The sequence below is a fragment of the Leptidea sinapis genome, chromosome 43 (genome assembly GCF_905404315.1).
Source record: "Leptidea sinapis chromosome 43, ilLepSina1.1, whole genome shotgun sequence".
Classification (NCBI taxonomy): domain Eukaryota; kingdom Metazoa; phylum Arthropoda; class Insecta; order Lepidoptera; family Pieridae; genus Leptidea; species Leptidea sinapis.
This window is the reverse complement of record NC_066307.1, coordinates 1,320,370-1,346,418: the sequence shown is the minus strand read 5'-3', so window position 1 is coordinate 1,346,418 and position 26,049 is coordinate 1,320,370. Positions and strand designations below refer to the sequence as shown.

General features: G+C 31.4%; 3 protein-coding genes across 4 annotated transcripts in view; 2 read left to right on the top strand and 1 right to left on the bottom strand.

Annotated features, from left to right (window-relative positions):
* The first annotated feature begins 1,479 nt into the window (after nt 1-1,479).
* On the top strand, nt 1,480-5,849 carry LOC126977065 (IST1 homolog). Of its 2 annotated transcripts, none has more exons than XM_050825753.1 (7): nt 1,480-1,810; nt 1,895-2,057; nt 2,189-2,408; nt 3,186-3,319; nt 4,382-4,507; nt 4,720-4,770; nt 5,171-5,849. In XM_050825753.1, exons 1-7 carry the CDS (start codon nt 1,629-1,631, stop codon nt 5,405-5,407), a joined length of 1,113 nt encoding a protein of 370 aa, XP_050681710.1. In that variant the 5' UTR covers nt 1,480-1,628; the 3' UTR covers nt 5,408-5,849. The 2 variants fall into 2 exon arrangements, with proteins under 2 accessions (XP_050681710.1, XP_050681709.1); XM_050825752.1 differs by having other exon boundaries at nt 4,379-4,507.
* A 508-nt stretch (nt 5,850-6,357) lies between these two features.
* LOC126977055 (phospholipase A-2-activating protein) lies at nt 6,358-23,441 on the bottom strand. The gene is made up of 16 exons (XM_050825722.1): nt 23,163-23,441; nt 22,856-23,089; nt 20,940-21,130; nt 20,649-20,790; nt 19,476-19,633; nt 18,788-18,929; nt 17,918-18,098; nt 16,790-16,899; nt 15,407-15,499; nt 15,120-15,296; nt 13,965-14,088; nt 11,768-11,828; nt 11,218-11,343; nt 8,794-8,939; nt 7,004-7,128; nt 6,358-6,638 (listed from the first exon to the last, which is right to left on the bottom strand). The coding sequence occupies exons 1-16, from the start codon at nt 23,297-23,299 to the stop codon at nt 6,461-6,463; spliced, it is 2,325 nt and encodes a 774-aa protein (XP_050681679.1). The 5' UTR covers nt 23,300-23,441; the 3' UTR covers nt 6,358-6,460.
* Nucleotides 23,442-24,117: 676 nt separating this feature from the next.
* The window catches only part of LOC126977064 (calcium uniporter protein, mitochondrial), a 151,990-nt gene continuing 150,058 nt past the window's right edge, over nt 24,118-26,049 (top strand). The window contains exon 1 of the mRNA XM_050825751.1: nt 24,118-24,273. Coding sequence (XP_050681708.1) covers nt 24,169-24,273 — 105 coding nt within the window. The 5' untranslated portion in view covers nt 24,118-24,168. The remainder of the gene's footprint in view (nt 24,274-26,049) is intronic.

Genomic DNA, 26,049 nt, shown 5'->3' with positions numbered 1-26,049 from the left:
ATGTATAAAAAGTTTAATTTTAAAATAATTAAATAAAAGAAAACTTGAAGCATACCTGCCGGTAACAAGGTCATCCAGCCACCACAAGTAGCGCCCGTTCACGAGCATGACGCATGGAGCAGCTATCGCCTCCCTTGACCATATCTTAGGAAAGGGAACGACCTGCCCCACGTCGCCGCCACTAGCGGCATTTAGGCGAGCATGACGAAGCCTGCCACGAGAAATCCACCGAATAAAAAAAGAATGATCATCTAACTTTTCGGTGTGTCAGAATTCAGATTACAAAATTGAGTGAGTGTCAATAACGAATATTACATCTATTTCGAGATCCGAGATGGCGGATGTGACTTTTACAATAAAATCAAATTGGGTATCATTTTCGAAATTTTCAGGAGTTTTGAGATTTTCGTGAGTGGAAATACAATATGACACCCATTTCAAGATGGCGGATGTGACATTTTCAATAAAATCAATATGGGTATAAACTTCAACACCCTCGAGAATCATGAAAACATCACGCGAGATAATAAAGTTGATAATTTCATGTAGCTCCAACTTGGATTTACATTTTGACAGCACTATCAGTATCAACGTCCTCAAAAACTATGAAAACGATACCCATGACAAAAAACTTGCCAATTTCATGCGGCTGCCATCTTGGATTAACATTTGGCATCACTATCTATTTCGGCACTATCAATTTGAGCACAATCAAAAACCATCCATGATGCAAAAATTGTCAGTTTTATGCAGCCACCATCTTGGATTTATATTTTGACACCATTATCTATTTCAGCACCCTCGAAAACCATGAAAATGACACGCGTGACGAAATACTTGATAATGTTTTGCAGCCGCCATCTTGAATTTTCATTTTTGGCACCACTAGCTGGAATTGGTTTTAACACTCGAAAACCATCAAAACATATGTAGGTAAGTATTTTTGTCCAAAATTAATAAATATAAAAAAACAGCCTATAAAACCATTAAACTACACTCATAAAAAAATGATAATAAATATTTCAGCCGCCATATTAGTGTAAATGGCGAATTATGTTCACTAATTTATTATAATCGATCTCACGGACTTATAATTCGAATGCCTTCTAATTATAATAGTAATAATATAACAATACATCATTCTTATATACTATACTACTTTATACTTTAAAAAACGAAAACTGGAGTTATGGAGCCGAGTTCAAATAGCCGTATACCACGCAATACGCTGGCATTTTTAAAAAGATCGCGGAAACAAATAACAATGTGACACTCGACTCATATTGACCGCGAAAACTGCTTAGGGGCCTCGTTGATGCGCATGTTTGTGTGAGTGTGTCATTTCGAACGTTTGTAGTGAGTTTCCGTACTGGTACATATGTATATGTATACTGACATATGTATATGTATACTGACTGTGGCCAAGATGACTAGTGACTACGTACCTACTAAGTATATGACATGACATTGACATGTTATGATAATGATGAAATCTCGATAGTGAACAAGTGATTCATAGAATAAATATTTACAAATAATTTTTACATCTCAGTTGATTAATTAATATTAGTTCTATTATTTTATTCACTTTTTCTTGTTATAGATAACATAATTTAGTAGAAATCAAAATGTTTTCAACGAATCCTAACTATACAAAATTAAAAACTCACCTACGATTGTCCGTAAATCGTTTAAAATTGCTTGAGAAGAAGAAAACTGAACTTGCTCAAAAAGCACGTAAAGAAATTGCGGAATACATTGCAGCAGGTAAAACAGAACGTGCAAAGATTCGTGTTGAACATATAATCAGGTAAGCTATTATAAAAATCTTTATGGTTGACAAGATATTTTGCGTTGTTATAATATTATATTATCCCTACTCATCAAATTTCAGAGAAGACTACATGGTGGAAGCTATGGAAATAGTGGAAATGTACTGTGATTTAATTTTGGCAAGATTTGGCTTAGTGACACAGATGAAAGAATTGGATGAGGGATTAGCAGAAGCTATATCAAGCCTTATTTGGGTTGCACCTCGGATGCATACTGATGTACAGGTAACTTATGATAAGATACTATACCATAATTATGTTAAATTTATATATTACTTTGGTGATTATTAAATTCAAATTAGAACAGTTCACTAATTGTAATAATCTGATAAATTTATGAAACATATTGTACACAGGAACTCAAAGTTATATCAGATCTATTGACTGCAAAGTATGGCAAGATATTTGCAGATGCATGTAGAAATGAGAGTGTTAATACAATAAGTGAAAAACTGAAACATAAAATGTCGGTACAGAGCCCACCTAAAATACTAATTGAGAGATATCTCATTGAAATTGCTAAGAATTACAATGTTGAGTATACACCAGATGAACAAGTAATGAGAGAGGAAGAAGGTATGTATTACAAATAAATATAAACTCAGCAGGGAGAAATTTGTGTCAAGACACAAAATTTATTCAGAAACAGTCCAAATTTATCAGAATTATATTTTTCTTTCAATGTTTTTTTTAATTAATCATTTTGGTGTCTCTACACAGGGCATCTACTGAATTTCTTTGTCCATGGCTAAAATTTGATTTTTAATATTTATGCTTACTGATTAACTCTGTCACTTCTAAATAACCTAGTTGTGATATAAAATAAATAAATATGGATTACAAAAACAAACAGAAGAATCCAAAGAATGAGAAAGAAGAACAACAAAGAATATTGTCATGAGAATTATATTTCAAAAATAATTTAAAAATTAGTGATTGTTGCAAAGCTAATGTCAAAGCCAGGGGGAGGCTCCTTTGCACAGGATGCCAGCTAGATGCAGTTATGTGTAAGCATTACTGTGTTTCAGTCTGAAAGGTGCCGTAGCTAGTGAAATTACTGGGCAAATGAGACTTAATATCTAACATCTTATGTCTCAAGGTGACAAGCGCAGTTGTAGTGCCACTTAGAATTTTTGGGGTTTTTCAAGAATCCTGAGTGGCACTGCATTGTAATGGGCAGGGAGCATCAATTACCATCAGCTGAACGTCCTGATCGTCTCGTCCCTTATTATCATAAAAAAAAATGTGTTCACAGATATGCCACCCAAATAAAGGTGTAAATTAATAATAATGAGTGTATATTTTTTATTTCATAACTGAATTTTTCAACATTGTTATATTTCTGATTTGCAGCCAGAGATGCTATGTTGATTGACATAAATGGACCTCCAAACCCTCCTGGATTTATAGGTTACCCATCTCAACCTAACATGCCACAGATGCCTAATTTACCACCACCGAATGTCACTCCATTTCAATATCCATCAGTATGTATCGAAATTATACTTATAATTAATTTTTACAGATAGTTTGTTTAAAATTGTTTAAAACTGCCACCCAGAAGTAAAAATTTGCTAAAATGGTGTTAAATAAATAAATTTTGGATAATACAAGATTATATCATACTAGCTGATAACCCGCGACTACGTCTGCGTACATAGGACTGAGCATGAAGTAGCAACATCCCAATTAAATTTTTATAATAAAAGAACACTTATAACATAATTATGTTGTCGCGACACATTTTGTAAATAATGATGTGTTCTGCATAGTCAATACTTTACGCAGCGCACGCGATGTAAAGACATGTTACATTATTGGAGTTTTAGCAAATATCTCTAATTTTTTAAAAATATAATATAGCCTATGTCAATTGGGGATAGTATAGCTTCCCAACAGTGAAAGAATTTTTCAAATCTGTTCAGTAGTTTTGGAGCCTATTTAATGCAACCAAACAAACAATCAAATCTGTCCTCTTTATAATAGTAGTATAGATATGTGAATAGAATAATTGGACTCCATTATTAATTCAATTGATCTCCACTGCCATCCTACTTATCTATATCATATGAAGAGCTGGTAACACCACAGATTGATGTTGATTCCACTGTCTGGTTATATGAAGACAAATGTTCCTTGTGAACCACTGAGTTGATTAACCCCCACAGCTATAGCACATTATATATATCAGCTAAAGTAGTATGGAAACTACATACAAACATAAGTTATAACTCACACACAGGCAGGTGTCATATCTGAACGCCGCGCGCGCGACTAATACTAACGCGGTGTCAGCTTAATGGCCTTGGAAACCTGCATATGTGTGTGTGCATTGTTTTAACATTTGTAAAGTTTCCATACTACTTTAGCGTATATATATATTTACTGTGGATATAGGGTAACTGATTTTGTGGCAGCAGGAAACAGTTAAAAATGATTGGAATTTACTTAATAAAAATAAAAGTTCATACATACTCAAAATAGTATGTAACATATTTTATAATGGATTAAAATATATCAAAGATACATAAATTCTCAAATTTCAGCAGCCTTCAGGAGGTAAAGTTGGCGGGTTTATTGCAACACCAACAAACTATGGAGGCCCCAGTAAACTGATGACATACAATGTTCCACCAGGAGTTGACTCAAAGAGCTTGAACAATAGTTTCTTACAGGTATTTCATCAAAAAAGATACATGACTAATTAAATGAATGTTTTTTGTAGACCATTTGATTTAGATTTTATTAGTTATAGAGTTATTTTATTCACTAGTCATAGTTAGATAATAATTATCTTTGATTAGGTGGTAAATAGCACAATTTTTATATTGATTACACTATCCATCAGTGTTGTTTAGTAAGAGCACATGTTTGTTATTATTTACAGGAGGAAATGAGCAACCTTCCACCTGCTTATGACAGCATTGATCATAGCTTGGTAATTATATTTGAAATAAGTTTGTTTAAATTTTATTTTAAGATCAATCAATCATTTTTGGAAATTATTATGGCCTAACCATTTTTTTGCCATTTATGCTTTATATTGCTGCTTGTTTAGTATAAATAAGCATTAACATATAGCCCCACTTTAATATAAGTACACTGCTTCAAGCCAGCCCGCATTCTAGCGCTCTATTAGGCAAATATCTGACCTTATATTTTTATCAACTCTGGTCTTTTGCACTAAACATATTTAGTACCAATAAAGTATAAAAATGACAATATTCTGGGGAACTCCTCACCACAACATAAATTCTTGCATAATACAGCAATATAATTTTATTATACTTTTTACTAATATTATTAACTTCCTTATGCATTTTATGTTCCATTTTCAGCCACCAAATTTACCGAGTCCCTCCAACTCAAATGCACCTCAGCCGCAGCCCAGGACAAAGCCACCAGCAAACTACTTCCCAGAGTTACCCGAGCTGCCGTCTGTACCATCAGATTTAATTCTTCCCTCTGTCCCACACAGTTCAAACTCAAATGCTTCCAATGAACCAAATGCGCCTGATGAGATTGATTTCGAAGATCTGAATAGACGTTTTGAAGAGTTGAAGAAGAAAAAGTAATTTTATATTACATAGATCTAATACAATTAAATTTATTTATAAGGTTTCATTAAAATGATAAATATAATTAGTAATATAATATGTTCTATTCTATATTCCAAAGAAGGAATTATTGTTTAACATTTTTATTCATAATTGTGCTTTGCATATATATCTTTTATCGTTTATATAAGTAGCACTCAATACTAATGATATGTGCTTGTAAATCAATGTAAAATAAGTCGTAACAAAAATGTGATAAATAAAATATTTTTGTATATAAAACTTTATTATTTCATTGTTCTTTTAAATTTTATAATTATATCGAGAGGAATATTTATCTCATGAATATATATTACTACATTGTAATAAAACTGTTTTGAGCAAAATTGAAATACCTAATTACGATAAGCATACAAATCATATTGTTCAGAAAAAAATAAAACTCTTTATGGAAAAAAAATTTTGCTTTTTCTTGTACAATAACTTTTGATATTTAGTAATGGAGGATGTTAATATTAAAAATATTAGTAATATATCGATAAAATTGTCCAACTAGATAATGATCACTACGCACATTGAGAAATGGATAAATTACAAATTATGTATTTCATTAAATTCTTCAACGTAAAAATATTCAATGGCCACTTCACACCAATGATATTTTCTGAAATTATTTATATGCAACTAGAATCCATGAACTGTTAACAAATATACTAATAAAGTATGACAAGTAATTGTTCACAAGTACTAGTACTGTATAAAATATAAATAATATCTATAAAGTGCAACAATATGTTAGTTACGAATTAACTAAAAATATATTACAATTTATAAAAATTGCTCCACCAAAAGCTCTTCAAAAAGCAAGTATCACTTGAACAAATTAGATGTCCGACTAATTATTATAGATTTTGATGACTTTTGCATGTGACTGTACCACAATGATAGTAGGTAAATAATTTAGAGTGAAGTATTCAACTAATTTTATTACAATAACATAAATTAGTACTCATCCTCAGAATATAAATTAATTTATACGGCAGTTTACGAAACTTGTCTAAAGTAAATATTTCATAACAGTCTCATAATTTGTTGTGAGCAGGATGTGATTTTGGCGAAGTGCGTGTCGGCTACCGTTGCTGAGTCAGTCTTCAGTTTATTGTGTAGGTGCGGGTTGGACACAATTTTCGTTTGTATCACCAGTTTGCTGGGAGATTCAGCTAGCAACGTGCCAAGTGCAATCAGTCCTCTGAAAATATATTAATTATTTAGAATTTCATACATATTTAGAGTTTCAAATATAAGCAATTTTAACATAAAAGTTCTAAACATTAGTAGTAGTAGTAGTAGGACTAATTATATATTAGTAGTTCTGCGACAAACAAAATAACAATTAGCTGGGTCCTGGATAGATTATAGATAATATTATCAAGGCTTTGGTAGAGTTGAAGAAGCTTAATGTTGCTCAGAGAGAAGCCAATTTGCCTTTCAGGTGACGGCGGGACTAACGATCCAGATTAAGTTGTCGATGAGCACTGAATGACTAAATGGGCTTTTAGTGGTTGACGCCCAAACTTCAGCCTTCTGGGGTTTTTATTGAACGAGGTTACTTACCTGAAATATGCTTCCTTGTCCGTTATTCTGTTGAGCAGGTTTATGACGCAGTCTGCCAGGTCCACCGAGTCGGGTTGTTGCGCCAGCGCAACTGACAGGTTCAGTAGTAATGAAGTTGCCGCTATCTGAAACACGTCACTTAAGTATTATTGATTATAGTGTAGGTGTCTGGTATATATACGCACAAGAATAAAGAAAAAACATCCGAAAAAGGTTATTTTTTCGATATATTAAGATGAGTTTTTTTTACTGAAGCCATATGCTTAGGACGGAAGGGCTTAGAAATTTATGAATTCAAAACAGCAGTGTTCTAAAATTATTTTTAAATTTCCATTTAAATTCAGTTTTCTTTACAATTCTTTGGTTTTATATTCCATTTAACTTTCAACATTGTTACTACTTTTCTTAATGTGTTAACTTCTTTTTTTTTGTTTTTTAACACTATCTAAGATGCACTATTTGCTTCATATATTCAATTACCTAGATTAGTGTTTTTGTTCATTTAAAATTGTTTCTGCTTAAAATCACAAAACAGCACAACTAAGAAAACAACGTTGTTTCAAAATTTTCCAACAAAATAAACAAAACCTTAGTCATATAAACAGAGTAGCAGCTATTTTTATGTTATTCTTTAGTAGGTATGTAGTTCAAGTTTGGTGTTGTAATACGTACATATAAATATTTAAAAAATTGTATAAAATATTTAGAAAAAAATATGTGATGTCTAAATAATTTATATTATTTAAACACGATTCATATATATATATATATATATATATTTTTAAACTAAAAGAAATATTTATTCATCATAATTATCTATCTGTCACTTTTTCCAAAACTCTTACAAACAATTAAATTAAATATACACTCTCCTTCCCTCTTTTTGGATAAGTAGCAAAATCTTTGATAAATTTATGCTTACGCACGTCGGGGGCCTCCGTAGCCCGGGGGCCCCGTGTAATTTATATAGTTAACTTTCATTATTATAGGTAACTTAGTGGCTGTCATTAAACTGATTAACCCTATCGCTTCGTACTAGTAAAAACTGTATCACGAAAGGATAGTTTTCATCGTCCTTAGATCAGCGATACTTAGGTGCGTGTACTTGAAATTAGCAAACTTATACAAACTAGGTATTTGATTGTGTTCAAAATCGATCAAGTGTTATATTTATGTTATGACTGTTATGTGTGTATGGTGAATGTGTAGGGATGTGTGTATGTGTGAAGGGTGATGTATTTATGTACCCGAGGGGAAGAAATGCCTTCATGCCTACTGGTCAAATAAGATTTTTCAGTAAATTTTCGGTCTCATTGTAGTCCAATGACTTCAGATATTTATCAATTGTGGTTTTGCATGATCTATGATTAAGATTTTTAAAAATTTATTTAGTTTGTTGTAAAGTTAGGGACCAAGATAACCATGATATCTTTGAGCAAAGGATGTCCTAAATTTAAGTATTTTTTTCATTTTTTTATTGGATGCAGCACCTTACAAAATAACCTATTATGTAGATTACTGCGATTGTAAAATACTCTATTAGATTGAAAATAGTGGCCGTTGAGTTTCTTGTATGTTCTTCTCACGAGCTCAAGTTTTACCTAACATATTATGGTAAATTCAGTAATCTATAAGAAATATTTATTAACGATTCAAAAGCGCTTAAATTAAGCCTAATTGAATAAAGTTATTTGACTTTGAATGGTATGGTTAAATTGGTTATTAAATTGTTGTAAACGCGCCGTTAATGATTAGATTGTACAATAACGATACAGTCATCCCGGTCTAACCTGTGCGTTGTTACTGAGTTGTGGGAGACAGATGATGGAATTCATGACACTCTCTCTAGCTGCCAGCACCAACATCTCGCCAGGCAGGTCACTGAAGGCGTTCACCAGGACTCGCATTGATAGCATCTGGTTGGCGGGTAAACTATCTGAAAACGACCCTTGCTTACATTAACGTGTATATATCAAGTAACGTGTTACGGGTTAGATTCCCGCTGGGGACATTTCGATATCTAGTTGCATAAAACGGCATAAAAGGCATTTATTTTCTCAAAATTGATTCCTTTAGAATTATTTTCGATGTCATTTCTAATAACTACTAGATACTACTACCGCTTCGGAAACAAATGGCGCTCTGAGAGAGAAGAAGCGGCACAAGAAACTCTCCCAGCATTCTTATTTTGCGCTCTTTTCAATAAAAATATACAATATTGTAGTAATAGGATTTACGCCAGAGCCATTTAATTTTATAAAACATTTAAATTTATTTATAGATAATGCCTGAACAGTGGCTGGGACTTTATTAAAGAAGTGTATACATTTACCCTTAAAGCTTTTATGTATATGAGTGCAATGAGTGTTTAATAAAAAATAACGGGTTGCACTTGTGTCGGCAGAAGTAAAAACTTGAATGTTAACATTTGAATGGTAGGCAATTTCGCAAGAATTGCTTTTTTTACCAGCACAAAAGTACTAGCATTTATGTGGTTAAATACAATATTCATTTATTGCGCTATCGTACACAAAATTCACAATTTTTAATATATAAAAAATTTAATATATCAGAACTATTGCAATTATTTTACATTAAAAAGTTTATCTCTCAGAAAAATCAACTTTCATCCATAATTTCAACGACTGTCTTACGAATTTCCGATCAGGTCACGCGAGTTTAATATTTTATACCCATTCCATGTGCTCAACGCCTTGACTTAAGAAGTTTTCACTTAAAAAAAAAATCGGTGTGTGGTCTGAAGACCACATGACAAATATGAAACCATTATTAAGGTCTCAGCAAGAATATTAATAATATAAGACACAACTATATTTTAGTTCTATATTCAAAAAGCTAGCATTAATAACTATATATTTCAATTATTCATTTAAACCAAACCAAAAAAACTTATATTAAAAATTATTCATAAACATACTTCAAAAAATAACATATCGTTCAAAATACACAAAATACGCGTTTATCTAAAGAATTACCTGTTGAAAATTAAGTGGAGATTTTATATGAACAAGTGACTGGAGTTATGTTCGGACGATCATAAAAGGTCATTTTAAAAATTATTATTTATTACACAAATCACTAATTACAATGTGTTACTTTACTTAATACAAGACTGAAGCGAAAGTGAACAATAAAAATATTAAATTAGAGACAATCGAAGTTCATCGTCAGCATCCATTCACTTGTGCACTGTGCAACTCAGCTCTTTCACACCGATGGGGCCCTGGTAATGATGGCCTCGCCTTATTTTATTATTATACTTATATAAATAAAAAAAACATTTTATACAAAGATAATTAAAGTATTTAATATACTCACAATATTTGCAAAATAAATTGTATATATTAATTATAATAAGGCATTATATTTATTTAACTCTATATATAAGAAAAAATAAGCATTAAATTAATTGTGATAGCCTCAATAAAAAGTAGTCTGAAAATGTTGGTTTCAGTTCTGAAGAGTGAACAAAATGTTGGAATGGTAAAATTTAAACACAAAATAATAAGTCAATGATGAAGATAATGGTTTACTGTTAATCATAGCTCTATTTGATCCCACAATACTGTCTCCGACTAGTGTGGCCATTCAATGACTATCACAATGTAGTCATATATACTGGGTGGCCTAGAAGTTGACGTCCAAGGTTAAAATTTTAAGCCTCATGGTGATAAGTATCCGAATCAACCCTATGTATGTTCTACGATTTTGCGTAGTTTAGGAGATAAGAATTTTTTTCCTCTTTTAATCGGGTTTTTTTTCTACCTAACTGTGGTTTAGGACGTTTTTCTAATTTTTTTGAACACTTTTAGTTAATTTTATTGTTGATAATTATTAACTACAGTTGCAATAACCACATAAGAAACTATGAATAGTTTAGACAATGCGGAACTAGTTTAGAATTGAGTCGTAAGTTCAAGATAACTGCTCCAGCTAAATTCATGAAAATGTTCAAGGTATCAAAAAATAAAAATAAAAATGGGGAGCCTATGGCTTCTAACTATTTTTAAAAACTTCCCAGAACATTGGCCAATAAAATGAGTCAAATTCAAATTTTAGCTTTGGACGTCAACTTCTCGGCCACCCAGTATAAGTTTGTAAAATATTTAAAGTTATTTAAATTTAATGACATTGCATATGTTAAAAGATCGATTTAAATAAATTATTCTTATTCTTAATACATAATTACTTACCAGGGACTAAAAGAGACAGGATATATTTGATGAACGTGGGTCCGTACGTGGTGTCGAACATTTGCCCGTTGATATCTTTATTCCTGACCGCCAACCGAGTTATATCCAACACAGGAAACAGTATTTCTGAAATTGTAGACTGTTGTAAATATAAAAAAAAATGTTAAATAAATTTAATTTAAAAACAGATTTTTATTCAAAATAGGATTTAAAATCACTTATTGAACGTCAAAAACTACAACCCGTTCAAAATAGTGTGCCTCAAACCAGAGATGAACGGACGCAAGAAACTCAGCGGACTTTTTTTTATAAAATAAAAATGGATTACAATGCAATATCGTGCAATAAAATGTTATAATTAAATAGCCTAAGGTGTACCCTGCAGTCACAGTCTATGGTATCATTAAGAAAATCATATATGTTATAATAACCTTTACCACTCAAACGTTTTTTTACCAATTCTTCTAAATTTCGTAAAATATTTGTTTTGTACATTTTAGATATATTGATAATAAATACGGAATCTATTGTGGTAAAAATACGCGCATACCTTTGGGCCATTCCAACATTTTCTTGAGCGATGTTATCGTGTCTGGACTATATGTACAATTCTGTAATATATAAAACAAATGTAATAATAATTTTAAAAAGTTATATACTACTTTACCTATCTGTTATACGAAAGAAAAACTAATAGTTTAATAGCACTCTCGTTACTTAAGTTGCATCAAATACTGGGTGGCCGAGAAGTTGACGTCCAAAGCTAAAATTTGGATTTTGCTCATTTTATTGGCCAATGTTCTGGGAAGTTTTTAAAAATAGTTAGAAGCCATAGGCTCCACATTTTAATTTTTTGATACCTTGAACTTACGACTCAATTGTAAACTAGTTCCGCATTGTCTAAACTATTCATAGTTTCTTATGTGGTTATTGCAACTGTAGTTAATAATTAACAACAATAAAATTAACTAAAAGTGATCAAATAATTGGAAAAAAGTCCTAAATCACAATTAGGTGAAAAAAGCGGATAAAAGGGAATAAATATTGTCTCCTAAACTACGCAAAATCGTAGAACGTACATAGAGGTGATTCGGATACTCATCACCTTTCGGCTTTCAAATTTCAGTCAACTTCTCGGCCACCTGTATATAATATTTTTTTGTTTATTTCAGGATATAATTGTTGACATATTCGATTTGCAGTAGCGTATACTATGACGCCGTCTCGATCACACGAAGCGTTTTTTATTTGCAAACAAAAGGCAAATTCTCCGATCTCTAGCATCGATTTTTCTGGGACATTTTGGGCTGGATGGAGTAAGAATACTTACCAACACGCACAATAGACCAATCAAGAGGCTATGTATGTAAATAGCCCAAACTAAACTAACCAAACGAGTGTATTATTTTTAATTTTCAAATTCAATGTTTCTAATTTTGATACACTTGTCAGCAATATTATATAACAATAATAATATTGACAGACTTTTTACACATATTATCTTGCCCCAAGTTAAGCATATAATATAGCCTGTGTTATGGGTTACAAGACAATGATATATTAAATACAATATACTTACTTAAACATACATAAATACATTTAAACATCCATGACTCGGAAACAAACATAAATATTCATCATATAAATGCTTGCACCTACCGGGATTCGAACCCAGGACCTCTAGCTATATTGATTAGTTAATGTGTTAATAAGCGCTACCAACGTCATGGAGTTATAAGATATCCCAATTAATAATTACATTTATCTAACTACTGTTATTCATTACTGTGTTAGTAGTGTTATTTAATATAATTATCACTATGATTACAAATAACTATAATCTTATATATAAAATTCTCGTGTCACAATGTTCGTTCCCGTACTCCTCCGAAACGGCTTGACGGATTCTCATGAAATTTTGTGAGCATATTGAGTAGGTCTGAGAATCGGCCAACATCTATTTTTCATACCCCTAAATGTTAAGGGTGGTCGTGGTGGTAACACGAAATTTTTTTTTTAATTATTTTGACATTTTTTTTTAAATTTGTTTGATTTCTTCTTCACTTCTTCAAACTAACTTCAAATTTTCACCCATCTACGATGAACAGTTACTTTTGTATCGCGATTTTAATATCGGCAATACAACGTTTGCTGGGTCAGCTAATAGCATATAATATTCAGATCTTTAGTTAGCTCGATTCGTGTAAGTTAGTTTGTACCATCATCACGGTAGACGGTCGTGCCCTATATAAGCTAGACAGCTTAGTTCGAGTATGGATTTTCTCCCCACAAACCTTATGTATTAGTTCTAAGCATAATAAAGTTTTGTCCCTCAACACGTCGATAGGGTTGTAGAAATAAGTTTTCTGACACCTACATATTTAAGGCTTAACTGTAATTTGCTATAATAATTAGATAATAAGTAATTTTATATATATTTTTATTAACAAATATAGAAATCTGAAAAATGATTTTTATTTCGAGTATTAATTACTTATTGTGAATTGTACACTGCCCAGATACAGTTATAATTGTGAATTCTAAGTAGATAATTGTGAAGTCTAATGCAGATATAATAAATCATAAGAATTGTGTGTTTAAATTACCAACACCCCATTTTACCAGAGTAATAAAACAATAGGTAATGACAAAAAGATAATATCAACAATGTTGCATGAACTTTATTATTACTTCGCAAATCTATGATTGTTAATTATTGTAGGTTATACACAAAATGGTACACTCACCAGTTCACCTAATTTAAGTATATCTTCAATTTGTTCATCTGTGAAGGTGCTCAAGCCATCCCCGACCTTGCTGTTGAACTCCTTGAGCTTATCATGTATAGCTTTTAAATTTGCTTGATCGAATCTGTGGAAAACCATATTCTTATGTATTTATTAGGATTTTATTCAAGATTATATCTCGATTATTGTAGTGAAACTTCTTTAGAATCGTTGTGGTTTCAAATCGGATGCAACGGAAAAAACGATAGGTAAGAGACACAAATACAAAAATGTGTAGGATGAAGCCGGCAAAGAAAGAGACAGAAATAAGCATACTATTGAAATGAAAACTTTTTTATCATCGTTGTGATTTGAAAGTCGATGAAACGAAAAAGCGACAGTAAAAAGAGCAGTCACATCAATTCATAATATTTAGCATGGGAGATAATGAGATAGGAAGAATAATACAATGTTTTAGTACCAGGCGATCATAGTTAAAGAAGAGATTGTCTTAAGTATGGCGAGAGTATACCTTAATATATTCTGACTCCAAGCGCACGACGTATTACTACATAGACACCAGGAGAACATATTATTATATTAGTGGTGGTAGGAACGTCTTTCATAGCGGTTGAAATCATGTGTCATCCTAGCAACATGTACCAGGAATTCATATGCAGTTTAGAGGTTCATGCACCATGTAGGTTTCACTTCTGACATGTGTACTTTGTACGCACGCAATGTTTTTTTTTTTCTTTATATGACTTTTCTCATATATTTTTAAAGTAGCACTATAACATGAAAAAAGAAGGATTCAGGGAGAGTAGTTTTACGCAAACCACATCACAGTGCACATTAGGATTGTTGCATACAATATACCAACGGATTATAGTGACAATAATCACATTATGGTAGCACACAGGTAGGAACACACAAATTACTTATTGAAAGTCAAAAACTACCACCCATACGAAAAAGAATGCCTCAGACCTGAGAAGAACGGGCGCAAGAAACTCATCGGACTTCTTTTTTTTTTCATAAAAACATTGTTACAAAGTAATATTTAATTTTCAACAATTAAACTTACTATTTAATAGGCTGATCGCTCCATCACCAATCTGTGGTATCATTAAGAAAGTCATTTATGTTATAGGTAGTATTAAGCAAGTGTCTCACCTGATATATGAGTCGTGTGGCAGCAAAGGTTTGCCGTTGGTGACGGAAACTGAAGAGTTGGAGCCGGTCGTGTAGGCGCCGGCCCCCGTGAACGGATCAGAGGCGGCAACCACACCGGCGGGCGCCGACCCGGCCCCTGGCACGTACCGGGACTCACCCGTGAATGGATCCGCGAAACTATATGGTATACAAGAAACTCAAATCAAATAAAAAATATCATTTAGATTGGCACCTTAAACAAAAGATAACAAAAACAGTAGATCGGGCTTTACTTAACATAAACTTACCCATTGCTAGAGGCGGCGGGAAGAGAATCCAGCTTCGCATTTGAGATTATAAAATTAGCTACTTGCTCCAAATATACTTGGGGTAGATCATTTCTGAAAAAAAACAGAACAAAACTATTATGTAAATTGCATGTGAAATATGAATTGCAAATCATGTTGAGTACAAAAGAAAACAATTATATAATTCCAATAATAACAAATTGTATAAACCCCTTTTCATCATTAAGATAATCATTATAAGTATGATTAAGAGATTAGTTACCTTTTAATTAATACGATTTATTTTTATATCATTTACTAATAAATATCCACATATAAAAATCCACTTAAAAAGCTATAAAAAATTTATTGACTTAAGTAATTTACTGTTTTTTTTTAGTTAGTAATAATTTTCAATGACTCCTGAAAATAGTAGACGCAGATAATTGATTACAGTTTAAATTTACTGCAATTTCGTTGGAATCAATTACTTATTCATGAGTGTGCCATTAAATTTGTTGAAAACATGTAGAATAAAATGCATCCATAGGTGAAGTGGGTATAAGTTTCATAAAGGGTCAGGTTGATCCCCATTAGAACCAGCACATAAATATTCAAAAAGCATATCCCGAGCGGTATTAAGCAACACTAACAAAAAAAATTTAACAAGAAAACAACCGACTTCAGAAACACTATTCCAAAACAATAGATATAATATGCACTAAAAATTGCGTATTTTTATACAAACTAGTTCTAGAAACGATTACTGTTATTTTTGGAATCGGTGTCTTCCCAAAATTGAAATCGGTTCACCCAGTCCAAAGTTTTGAGGTAACAAACATAAAAAAAAACATACCGACGAATTGAGAACCTCCTCCTTTTTTGAAGTCGGTTAAAAATAAGAAAGATTGCATGCAATTGTCTAAAATTACCTAATATATTAAAATTATCGAATTCATTTAATAAAGAAATAATCAATACTTGTGCTGGTTTTCAATACTTGAGCAATCTTCAAATACATTGGATATAGTATTTGGGTGGTATAAATTATTTTGAAACTTTCCATTATCTAAACATATAAAATTCTCGTGTCATGGTGTTAAACTTTGAACTCCTCCGAAACGGCTTGACCGATTCTCATGAAATTTTGAGTGCATATTGGGTAGGTCTGAGAATCGGACAACATCTATTTTTTATCCCCCTAACTGTTAAAGGTCCACACGATATTTTTTTTTGATTTTTTTTTTTTAATTTGTTTGATTATTTAGCATTTAAAAATACACACAACTTTAATTTTCACCCATCTACGATCAACAGTTACTTTTGTATCGCGATTTTAATATCGGCAATACAATGTTTGCTGGGTCAGTGTATACTAACACATAAAAAGCTTATAAAACATACTTATGTATGAATGTTTGTGCGGCAACCCATGGGTCCTCCGTCTTGTTAAATGGCAGCTTGATCGCGGGCGCGCCATCTTTAATATCGACACTGAATACAAAGTCATATTCCTGTAAAATATCACAATTTATTCTTAATTAACATTCTTAACACTGCACAATACTGATAACCCCGAGAACTGTATTTATACACCACTATATACTTTCTGTTAGATAATTTATGTCTAGACAGTCTCGTGCTCATGTTAGACAACCGATAAAAACAGGCCAGGTTTAATACTTCAGTGTGCGTGACAAACTACATCATGCACTCATTAATTTGTGTCTAAACTCAACCTTTTTTGAGGTTTTCACAACTGTCATAGTCTATCTAGATGCAGAAATAAACTAAGCCTATTACCTTACTAGTAGAAGGTTCCTTACACAGCATGACAGCTAGGTGGATATCATAGCGGCACCTTAATTTCCCGTGAAGCAGTTATGTAAAAGCTGCAAGCATTACGTTTGAAACTACTGGCCTAATGAGACAAAACATCTTCGGAGTTATTACAAAAACAAAAATTAAACATGGCTTAGACACGTGTTTTGTTAGACAGTGACCTAACTATAACAACCAATAATGACGTCTAATTTTTTTTTATGGAAAAAGAAGGACAAACGAGCGTACAGGTCACCTAGAGTTAAGTGATCACCGCCGCCCACATTCTCTTGCAACACAAGAGGAATCACAGGAGCGTTGCCGGCCTTTAAGGAAAGTGTACGCGTTTTTTTGAAGGTACCTATACGTAGTATCATCCCGGAAGCACCGCACAAGGAAGTTCATCCCACAGCTTTGTAGTACGTGGAAGAAAGCTCCTTGAAAACCGCACTGTGGAAGACCGCCACACATCCAGATGGTGGAGATGAAATCCTAACATGTGGCTATCTGTGTATATAATATTGAATCATGGAGGTTATCTTTTTCTATTACAAAACAGTGTTTAGCATGTGTTTAACTAAAACGTCGTTAAGCACAACATAAACTGAAGTATACAAGAACAATTAAAGGAACGAAACGCAATTATAAATTCTTTTTATACCAAAATTAACCTATTTTTGGCATCATTTTTATTATCAAACATCGCCGTACCTTTCCTTGGTACATAGTCTTCCCCTCCGATGCGGGTTGAGCTCCCATTACATCACCAATCTCGTTCCAAGTATTCTGGGCGACACTCCAAGAGTAGCATTTCACATTCGTACCCCGACGGACTAGTTTAGTTTGACCCTCGGACTTGCCTGGATCAAGTAAAGCTTCAGGGCCAGGTAATCTGAAAAAGGAAATATAATTGACTTCAAATAATATGAATAAAAAATCATATGTCATAACATAAAAAATAAGACTTTTGGCACACACGTCGTTACAAAAACAATAGGTCAAAAGACAGCGCTAGTGGCATATCATGCATTCATGGTTTCAGCTTTAAGATATGGATTAGTCATATGGGGCAACTCGGTGAGCATAGGGCATTTATTTATTGGACAGAAGAAGTGTATCAGGGCGGTTTGTGGAATTAATTGAAAAAAATACCGTTCAAAGCTTTTAAAAGAAGACTGCATCAGTGGTTAACAAATAAGTGCTTCTATAGTTTAAATGAATTTTTCAATACAAAATGAATTAGTCTATTTGATAATAATATATGTAAATTAATATACTTTTATGAAATTGAATTTGTTAATATTATACATAGGTACTAAATGAATTATTATTAAGTTATTTACGTCTCATATTATAATATCTTAAAATTTTATTTCATAAATATTATTGATATCATTGTGAAATCCAACATGTTTCGGTATAACAGTATGAGTAGTGTTTAGACAATTTTGTAACATATTTTGCATGTCAATTGACGAAACATATTGGATTATCCATTATATTGTTAACATCTTAAGTACAATGTTTCCTGCAAATAAAATTTCATTTCATTTACACATTAAATTGTAGTCGTCTACTCACTCGGAAAGCTTGAATCCTCCAAAATCTTGTGATGAAGCGACAAGCATCTTTTGCACATCTTCTTCAAATTGTACCAACGTCGCTTCGTCGGCATACCGCGACGGATCTTTAGTGAAAACACGAACTAATCCGTCACTAGAACCTGAAAGTATTCAATAAACAGAAAATAAATACTTATTGTTATATTATTCAATAAGTAAACTAATACTAATGACACATATATTTACACATAAATTTAACTGTGTTATTAATAAACATGTAGTAAAGTTATTCCAAATTTAAAATCCAATTACATGAAGAAGTAATTTTAAACTTATAACCTTTCATTGTGTTTATTAATAAGACATTTAAGGGGTATATTATTGTATGTCTGTCTGTCAGTCTGATATTGAACATATTAATTTATTTGACATTGGGGCTATTCTACACAAAAAAATAGGAACTGTGAATCAAGATGAAATCCAATTTATTCCTATCCAATAATACCTCTACTTTGAGCAATAGGTACACTCACACTAACAAAAAGTGACAAACAAATCGCGAGTGTAAGTTGTAGCTTGTCACACACACTAAAGTAGTAAACCTGGCCTGTTTTCATTGGTTGTCTAGCAGCAAGAGGCTCTATCTAGACATTTAAATTAACTAAGAATTAAGCATATAGCCATAAATAATATATATAAATAACTACCAGTAACAACATCTCCATTGTCCAAGCAAGTGACACTCCACACAGAATGCACAGGTAGCCTCAATTCACGAACACAGTCCCCATTAGCCCATAATCTAACACTGCCATCTTCACCACAGCTAGCAAAACCATGTTCAACACCTGGGTTTACACTTATACTGAAAATAATATTTATTTACACATAAATCCTACTAATATTATAAATGTGAAAGTTTGTATGTCTTGAGGTATGTTTGAACTTCTTTAACGCAAAATCTACTGAATAGATTTTGATGAAACTTTACAATAATATAGCTTACACACCAGAATAACGAATAGGCTAGAATTTATAAAACTATATTGTGAATTATACAAAATATAAAAGAAGTGTGATTGTTACTAATGAATACAACTAGCTACTAAGATCAATACAATTTATATGGCAAAACAATGTTTGCCGGGTCAGCTAGTTAGCTAATATAATTCAGGAAGTAAAATATAAGAGAAGACAATCAAACAACAAAGACAATTATGAAATATTGTATCCATGTGTGGGATTGGCACACCCTGCTCAAAACTAAACCTTCACAGTCTTCTATAAGGTTCACTTTTTTTTTATATATTTTTATGATTTTACAATTTTGTAAAATTGAAAAGCTCTTGACATAGTATGCTCATTTATATGCAAATATACATCTATATCAGTTTGATGCTTTACAAAAATTTCTTGTGACTTTAGATCAGAACCAAAAACAAACTAAGTTACGTAATTATTTTTATTATTGTAGCTGGCAAGAAAAAATATTTATGTAAGAGACTAAATAACATAACCAAAGAGGATGTAACTACTACGCAATAAGAGTCAGGAATGCTTAAGCAAAAATTGATATATAGTTTAGTATGAAACATGCAGTCATTTGACATAAGTTTGTAATAGTAGTAATTACAGTATTGCCATTGGCCGCAAAGTATAATCCGGCTAAGTTGCTGAAAGCAAACAGTTGCCTAAAACAAAGTGGATTTTGGCTATCTCCTTTTTTTACAAGATTAGTATAGCTGTCATCTGTCAATAACTGCACATCTGATACAATCAAGTGAGTCACTTTTTTCTTAGAGAGTTTCGCTAAGCTGAACACAACAATGAAAGTAATAACTATAACAATAATAATTTCATGAAATAAAACATCTAAGTACCTGTATATATAATTTGTATGGCCATAGAAAGTGTTAAGACACTCTCCTTTGTTAGTCCATAATTTAATAGAGGCATCATTAGCACAACTAAGAAATGTTTCATTGCTCGATGCTGCTAAGCTTCTTACACAATCTGTATGACCTAAAATAATTATGTTCCCATTAAATAAAACCATGAAAACTGGATATTTTGTTTTGTAATTTCTTAAGGAGTCTCCTTGGCGCTGCAAACAATTCCATTTATGGTTAGTTATTAATACATGCCCTTATTTACTTATATGGCCTACCTACCTGTTAGTGAAGTGATAAGTTCTCCATTCTTTTTCCATAACTTAATTGTTTTATCTGCTGATGCAGTGGCATATGTACAATTTCCGAGTTCTATTGAAGCCCAAACTGCAGCTTGGTGACCTCGTAGGATGACCGGAGCCATTTGAGGTGAATTTATATTCCAAGCTCTTGCTGTATTGTCCCAACTAGAACTGAAATCATTTTTTATTATAAATGAATTAAATGATTATTAAAGTAATTCCAAAATGGGATGTTTATCAAATAAAAATAATATCCATCTTGAGCCATAAAGTTCATTCATAATATTTCAAATAGTGTATGGTATTATTGGTTTACTACAATAGGAGTACTACAATTCCTGTTCTGGTGTTACAAGGGAGCATTGGTGGTAGTGATCATTTACCATCTATTCTATTCTTTCTAGTGGCTTCTGTGGAAGGGGCACCACAACTCGCCAATGTCACGTTTCAGTAGACCAACAAGCTTAGAGTGTCATTTGATCGGCGTAAACGAATTTATAAGTGATTATAGTAATGACCGGTGCCCAGAATCAAAACAGATTTATTTTCTTATTATACCTGAAACATATATACATGCTGTTAGATTATAATGGACAAACACTGATAATATTACTTATATAAAACATTTATTGTGTTATAACTAAATATTATTATGTTTAATATATTAACATAAAGTATTTACAAAAGGAGTGAAAACAAAGGTGAGGAGGCATTTCATGGAGGTGGGGCGGGGGAAGAAACAATAAAGTTTAATATATATTACAATGTTAACTAAACTGTGTGTGTGTATGTCACATCAAGTTTATGTAAGGATATTTCATTAATAACTTCATACCTCAAAAACTATTTGGAGTACAAAAATGAGTTGTATGCAAAAAATTATCTCTATTTTGCTCCTTTCAAAATTAAATAAGAAATGCAAAATAATGCACATAATACAAGGCCAAGCAAAGTTTGTCTTGGGCAATAAAAAAAAGTATATTTCAACAAGTGGTAATAATTACCACCAACTGTGTATGTGTAGAAATAACTAATTATATATAGACATTAACAATAATGATGGAAAATAATTATAATGAACATAAGAATGAAACAGCTGCTCTTCATACTTGTCTATAGATATATAATATTAGTCACACTCTCCAGGTTCATTCAGAGGAATATATTAAGTAAAAATGTAAAAACAAACAGGAATTGATGTAAAATTTATAGGTTAAACACATACCCCATTATTCATAATAGTCTGCTAACTTAAAGCATTGCTAATTCTCACTCTGTCTTCTTCTATTGACTTAAGTCAGATTGAGAAAAAACACTCCTTAATGGCTGTTTAAAGTTAGCGGACCATTATGAATAAGGGGGATAGAGTTTTTGTTGTTTCCATAATCCTGTATAGACCAGTCTAGGGTCATTAGAACTTTCATAAGACATTTAATTTAAAACATGTAGTTTCCTGTGAGCTTATATTATGCAATGACTATAAAAAGGACTATTACAAACTGTTTTCACATTTCATTATTAATGTAATTATGAAATCATATTAATATTTCAACTAACTATTATCTGTGCATTTCTATAAATTCCATTTATATTTTGGTAAACACAGAATTGTTATTGTAGAACATAGAGAGATACATTTGTACTGCTTGTGGCTTTACTGATGAAGATCAATATTAAATTATGTCTATAAGGTACCTTATTATTAATTACGAAAACAGTCTTGTAAATTCTCATACTAAAGACTAAACAATGCCATACTGCAATTTTTAATAACAGACAAAAAATACCAAAGAAGTGTGGCTACAAAGTAGTGGGCAAAGCTTATGTTGTTTATTTATTTTATATGAAACTATAATTATATACACATGGAAAAAGAACTAAGAAATATTGGCATACCTCAATAGGATTCCAGAGTCTTTACCAGGAGTTACACTACACACTGCATTATCATGACCTTTTAAGTTTATTTGTACAGTTCCATCTTGCAAGTTATAACCAAGGATTGTGTTATCATTACTTCCAGTTATCACTAAACCATCGGGGAATGCTTCACATGGAGGCAGCCAGCACACACAGGACACAAAATTTGTATGTCCCTGATAAGTCACCACATTCACGAAATCTTTTACTCTGTAAAAAAAACGATGTACAACTAAATTCTGACTAAGATCTATATTAATGAGTATACAAATATTGTTCTCACCCTTCCGGGTGCCAAAGTTTTGCTGTTCTATCGCGTGAAGCGGAAAGAATACAAAATTCTTTAGTGCTAGCTACACATCTCACATCCATTGAATGACCGCATAGGACGGTACTTAATTTATAGTCAGGAATAGCCATTGCTGATTTGGTAGTAGATACTTGAACTATCGAATTAATAAATTTCACAGTTTCAGTAATTTTAATATTTGAAACTCGAATGCCGTAGTCAAACCGTACCCGTAGTTGTTCTACAATCTACAATTTACATTTACAAAACTGAAAAAATAAACCGCAATGTCATTGATATTTGATACATGTTATTGTCAGTTGACATCTTAGGTTGACACTTGACACGCGACAACTTTGATTGACAATAATTGACAGTTGACACTAGTATCTCCAGGGTCAATCTGCAATCAAATGATAAATATTGCAGTTGTCGTAGACGGAGAAGACATAATATTATGAAACATAGATTTACATTAAATTTGTTTACTATGACAACTCATGAACTATTTATTATTAGAATTATTCATGATATATTATTATAAAAAATATATACCTACTTGCAATCATATCAGGAACATAATATAATGCCAACATTGTAATGAACGGTAGGTAATTTAAATAATTATGTATAATGAACGATAAACTTTTAAAATTTTAATAGATTTTAAGATTCAATTGGTTGCCTATACGATTTATAGGTTGGTTCCTCTGTCTTCTACTTATCAAACAAGCACCCAGCATCCTTATTTGTAAATATGTTCATCAATGATATTTAGAGCTAGCAGAATTGTAACATAAATTAATGCAGAATATAGCAGTTATAATGAGAATATCAATGGGATTTAACATTATGTTAATATCCAACAGCTATCAATTTATACATACACTTCATAGCTCTTGCTGCATGTGATTTTGTTACTTGATATACCTAATAGTGTAGCTATAGCGATAGCCGGATAGCCAAGGCATAATATGTCATATTGGTAGGTAGTGTAAAGATGGCGTCCACGGTGTGTGTGTCGAGATGCCGATTGTTATCTAAATTTGAAATAAATCGTGGTTTGTGTTTATCACCAATATTCAGGGACTTGGCGAATAGTAGGGTAAGTGTTCTTTATTCTAATATTTTTTTGCATGTCTGTTTCATATATATTTCGAATTTTTAGCTCCATTGTAGCAGATAGGTTCTATAAATATACATATCTATATATAAAGAACAGCTAACTGTCAAATGTCTTGTTTACATTACACATTATTATGGTTTTATTGCCTTTTTTTATTAATACATGAATAATAACTATTATAATGGAAATATTTTTAGATCCCACATGATATTTTAAAGATCCTTTGTTATAAATAATTAAATTTAAATAAGTACACTTTACTTAATATTTTATATATTTTTCTAAATATAACAATAATTTCTACAGGTTGTCACTTATGGACAAATAATTGTTTTTGATAAAATGTAGGTATTTATATTAAGGGGTTAAAACGAATAAGTGTTCTCATTTTTATTATATTATTAAATATTAAACTAATTTTAATAAAAAGGTATTTTTAATAAAGACTAAACTTTTCATACGACATCAGGTAATTAACTACAAAGAGGTTAATAACCTTTTGGAATATTAAAGTTTGCTTTACTATCCCATAGAAATAAATCAATGTTTGAGTACATATTAGGATAAAGTTCCTGTAGAATATTTTTTTTTAATTCCAAGAAACATTATTTCTAATGCATAGTTAAATTATGTACTTTATTATACAAAATAATTATATGTTATTATAAAGATAATTATTGTTCACTGATCTTAAATATATTTAATATTTTTATATGACAAGTATTCATATCATATTTATCTTTGATGAGAAAAATTTGTTAACTTGATGTAACAATTTTTTCTTATTCATCCTATTTACATTAAAAACAAAACAATTTACTTATTTTTCTGACAGTTAAATTCAATTACAATTATTTAATTAATTTAGGCTAAAATTTCACTCATTTGTGTTGTCCGGACATGCTATTGGCATTACTGATTCATCATAATAAGTTAAGGTAAAAAAAATAATCCTGCTCATCTCTGACCCTTCAATAAGCTTTCCTAACCATAACAATTAGAAAAAGTCTTGGAAAAGTGAGGCTGGCAATATATTATTTTCATATCTTTTTTTTATGTCTTCATCATAGAAAAACCTAAGTCCCGGTAAGAACTGGCTAGCTATCTTTATAGTCATATATTTTATTTTAATTTGAAATAATTATAACATATCTTTAATTCACTTATATCCTACATCCTAGCTTTGTAATAAAGTTTAAAAAAACTTATTACAACAGATGTACATATCTTATATTGTTATAAACATACATTTAAATATCTTGATGTTTCATTTCAATTATAATGTAATACTCACTGTTTAATCGATGAGTTTAAACTCCAATTGAATGATTGTAACAAAACATAATTTATGTTTATTTTGCATCTATTACTTTGATAATATGACAGTAATTAAACATTACCAATATTACCATTTTTGATGTTAACTATAAAAAGATAAACATATTAATCATTTGCTGTTTGAAATTACATTCACTATACATATAACTATTTTGTTTTACTTCATAAGGAATTTTCTAAAAGCAGTGTCTGTAACTTACAATTTCTACTTCACAAACTATGTCTAAAAAGTTATTCTGTAGCGGAATATATATCTGGAAAAAACTCTCTTCTGTATATATTATGTATCTTTTTTTTAAAGATCTATGTGCTAAACATAAATGTGGAATGTTGCTGTCAGATTTCCAAGTGAATTCACTTTGTTTACTTTTCCTTATTCCATGTACACTCTTGAAAAAGGGTAGCATCACAATCACA

Excerpts from the sequence above, each read along its gene's own strand:
- LOC126977065 (XM_050825752.1), top strand. The coding sequence starts at position 1,629 with ATGTTTTCAACGAATCCTAACTATACAAAATTAAAAACTCACCTACGA. Across the intron at positions 2,058-2,188 it reads GGATGCATACTGATGTACAG|GAACTCAAAGTTATATCAGA; the intron begins GTAACTTATGAT and ends TATTGTACACAG. Across the intron at positions 4,771-5,170 it reads ACAGCATTGATCATAGCTTG|CCACCAAATTTACCGAGTCC; the intron begins GTAATTATATTT and ends TTCCATTTTCAG.
- LOC126977055 (XM_050825722.1), bottom strand. The coding sequence starts at position 23,299 with ATGGCTATTCCTGACTATAAATTAAGTACCGTCCTATGCGGTCATTCA. Across the intron at positions 20,791-20,939 it reads ACTTATCACTTCACTAACAG|GTCATACAGATTGTGTAAGA; the intron begins GTAGGTAGGCCA and ends TAATTATTTTAG. Across the intron at positions 19,634-20,648 it reads CATACAAATTATATATACAG|TATAAGTGTAAACCCAGGTG; the intron begins GTACTTAGATGT and ends TATTATTTTCAG.